Source organism: Triticum dicoccoides, chromosome 2B (genome assembly GCF_002162155.2).
Source record: "Triticum dicoccoides isolate Atlit2015 ecotype Zavitan chromosome 2B, WEW_v2.0, whole genome shotgun sequence".
Classification (NCBI taxonomy): domain Eukaryota; kingdom Viridiplantae; phylum Streptophyta; class Magnoliopsida; order Poales; family Poaceae; genus Triticum; species Triticum dicoccoides.
Genome location: NC_041383.1, coordinates 485,301,143 through 485,304,053, shown reverse-complemented (window position 1 = coordinate 485,304,053; position 2,911 = coordinate 485,301,143). Strand labels below are relative to the sequence as shown.

The 2,911-nt window shown below is 46.7% G+C and overlaps 1 protein-coding gene across 6 annotated transcripts; it reads left to right on the top strand.

Annotated features, from left to right (window-relative positions):
- Positions 1–392: 392 nt before the first annotated feature.
- On the top strand, positions 393–2,235 carry LOC119364377 (COX assembly mitochondrial protein 2 homolog). Of its 6 annotated transcripts, none has more exons than XM_037629853.1 (5): positions 393–821; positions 1,183–1,215; positions 1,402–1,470; positions 1,575–1,679; positions 1,797–2,235. In XM_037629853.1, exons 3-5 carry the CDS (start codon positions 1,426–1,428, stop codon positions 1,896–1,898), a joined length of 252 nt encoding a protein of 83 aa, XP_037485750.1. In that variant the 5' UTR covers positions 393–821; positions 1,183–1,215; positions 1,402–1,425; the 3' UTR covers positions 1,899–2,235. The 6 variants fall into 6 exon arrangements, with proteins under 6 accessions (XP_037485750.1, XP_037485746.1, XP_037485745.1 ...); XM_037629849.1 differs by having other exon boundaries at positions 1,183–1,253; XM_037629848.1 differs by having other exon boundaries at positions 1,183–1,277.
- The last annotated feature ends 676 nt before the right edge of the window (positions 2,236–2,911 follow it).

Sequence of the window (2,911 nt, the reverse complement as noted above, 5' to 3'; positions counted from 1 at the left end):
GGCATCATGCTGCCTTTCTCAATATGCGTCAGAAGATTTGAGACCCACAGGCGTATCAAGAACTGCAGCACGATCTGATGAAGCACCTATGAAAACTCAAGGGCAACGCCTAGTTCAATGTGTTTTCATTTGTGTTTGAATTATGACTTTGCTTTGTTGAAGTATTTAATTTGTATTGATTTCTGTGATGAACTATATGATAAAAATTAGTTTTTGTTGAATTTGTGCTCCAAGTGTGCTGAATCTGAGCAGAATTCGGGTCTAATTTCGCTAAATTTGAGGCCAAATCGGCGGCTGGGAGTGAATCTGAGGGGTTGGCTGGAAACCCGAGTTTTATAGCCGGTTGGCCCCCAAGCAATGATATTTCAAGCCCTTCGGGGCCAAACAGCTGGGGATGCTCTTACGGTCCGTGCGGAGCCACCGGCGAGACCCAGCGCCGGTCGCGGTCGCCCTTTGCCTTTTCATCACCTCTTCCTTCGCCGACCTACTACTCAGTTTCCCCCTTCCACTCCCTCACGATCCCCGCGCCGCGACAGGCCTCTCCCTTCCGGTTACAGCGCGGCTACGCCTCAGCCAACGGATCCCGCATCGTCAAGTCCCCAGCCGCACTCCAGGCCGCGCCGTCCGGGCTGCCGCGAGCTTCCGCCGACGCCCCACGCCGTCGACGAGCCTCTCCCAGTCGTCCCACGCCGCTACGAGCCTCCCCCGCCATAGCGCTGCTGTGCTGTTGCCCCCGCAGCGACGAGCTTCCGCCGACGCCCAGCACCTGTCTTGCTCGACCTCCCGCGGTCCCGCCGACGCCACGCCTCCTGCCGCGTCAAGTAATTGCTTGCGAACTTCCTTTCTTTTTCGATAATTCTTTTTTCATCGGGTAGGCCGGGTGTGTCTAGCCCACGCAAAACTTTCGGATTTTTAGAATGATTAAAAAAATGTAAAAGGCCCATGCTTCCGGCCCAACAGCTAGCCCGTCACCCTGTGCCCTGTCGCTCGTGCTGTCCTCTTCCAATCGAGCCGAGCTATCGATCCAGACAAACGCCGCCGTCGCCGCCGCGCCGCCTGCCCGCCCCCACGACTGGCCCGGCCCCGCGGATTCTGCCCAAGCCCCAGCTCAGCCAAATCTCTCCTGTAGTTTACTGTTGCTGCGCCCTACAGATATCACTAACACTTGCTCCTCTGTGGCAGTTCTCCATTCGATTGCAAGTCTGCCTGTGCAAGGTATAGATCATGTTTTACTGACAGGATCAGTGGTAGAGGTACTGTTACAGCAGAAATATAAGGTTGTGTTTGCTGGTATGCATCGATGTTAGGCTCCACTTCTAGTTTGTAGTTTTACAGTCTGTCATTTATAGAAGAATCTACTTCGAGGATCAGATCCTGCTAACTTGGGCAACTTTTGTGCAGGTTCGCATTCCTACATCTTTGGAAATGCATCCTCATCTAACCCTACACAGGCATCCTATGTGTGCTGAGGTATCTTTGTCCTGACCTCTGGCTCTATCTGAAGCTTTGTCATTTCAAGTGTATATTTTCAGAGAAGTTCCCAGATTATAAAATTTAATGTCCTTGTTGCCCAGATTATCGAAGAATTCCAGAAGTGCCATGTGGATCACCCCATCAAAAAATTCTTTGGTGAATGCACAGATCTTAAGATTAAGCTTGATCGGTGCTTCCGGCAGGAGGTAAGCAACCTTTTGCCAAGTTAGAGTCGTCGCTATAATTTATTTATTTTGTTCTGTATCATAATTTGTAGGAGTTGTTTCTCTCCCTAAATGTGCTACTCTCCTTGTGAAACTCAGAAAGCTGTGAAGAGAAAGGCAAACTTTGAAGAGAGCAAGAAATTTAAAGAAAGGTTGCAGGCTTATAAAAAGGAAATGGCTGAGAAAGAAAATGAATCATAACTTCGAACGGAGGACAAGGACATTCACTGAATGCTATTTGGCTGCAATCCTGTGGCTTCAACTTTGTGAAACGAAGTTCCGGACTTGTTTTTACTTCATGTTTACATCACATATCTACCGTTATAAGATTACAGCTGAGGTCATATTATCTATTTAGAAGTTCAAATTTCTCTATGTGGCTGTTGCTATTCATGGTTAGTCTATTCCCCATCATATATAGACAATAAATCTTGCTCTAAGTTGGTGTTGTACTGTAAAAACTTCTATATGAAATCTTTTTTTCTTTTCGAAACTTCTGTACGAAATCTTCACAACTATGAAATGAGCGACAAGTAAATCTAGTCTGTTTTCTGTACTTTGCTTCTGGAATTAACTTATTATATGTATAGGCACCGCCCTGTAAGGTAGGAAAGTACTGTTCATTAAATTACATTGCTATGACCTAGGAATAGCAAGATGGAAACTATTCCTCGTCAGAGTCCATATGAAATATTGAGACTGTGATTCACACTCAGGTCAATAGAATGAACATTGTTGACCCTCGAGGATTGATAAATATGGATGGTTTCATTTCATCATTGTCCGGTTTGTTTGATACCCCTCCGTTCTAGAATATAAGGTGTATTAATTTTCGTTCAAGTCAACCATTTGAATGTTTGACCAAGATAATAAAATAAAATAAGAATATTTGCTATACCAAATAGATAAAATATGAAATTACTTTTCATGATGGATCAAATGATATAATTTTGTATTATGGATGAAATGAAATACACCTTATATAAAGGATGGAGAGCCGTTTTCCCTCCGGGTCCATGATGCGTGGGCCGCGTGCGTAGCCGGGGCCACCTCCCTATGGTGTTTTCAGTCGCGCCCGTGTGCATCGTCTTGCGCGTTGCTCCCGCCGGGTGAGCCAAGGTCGGCTTTTCAGCGTTGGTGGCACCACGCCGGGCTAGTTCGCTCATGCGGGAGACTCGGCGTGTGAGCGGTACACGTCTGGACTCACGAGTCGG

What these genes read in the sequence shown, in the direction of transcription:
- LOC119364377 (XM_037629848.1), top strand. Translation starts at nt 395, where the DNA reads ATGCTCTTACGGTCCGTGCGGAGCCACCGGCGAGACCCAGCGCCGGTC. An exon ending in CACGCCTCCTGCCGCGTCAA is followed by an intron (nt 822 to 1,182) that starts GTAATTGCTTGC and finishes CCTCTGTGGCAG; the next exon opens with TTCTCCATTCGATTGCAAGT. An exon ending in GGCATCCTATGTGTGCTGAG is followed by an intron (nt 1,471 to 1,574) that starts GTATCTTTGTCC and finishes CTTGTTGCCCAG; the next exon opens with ATTATCGAAGAATTCCAGAA.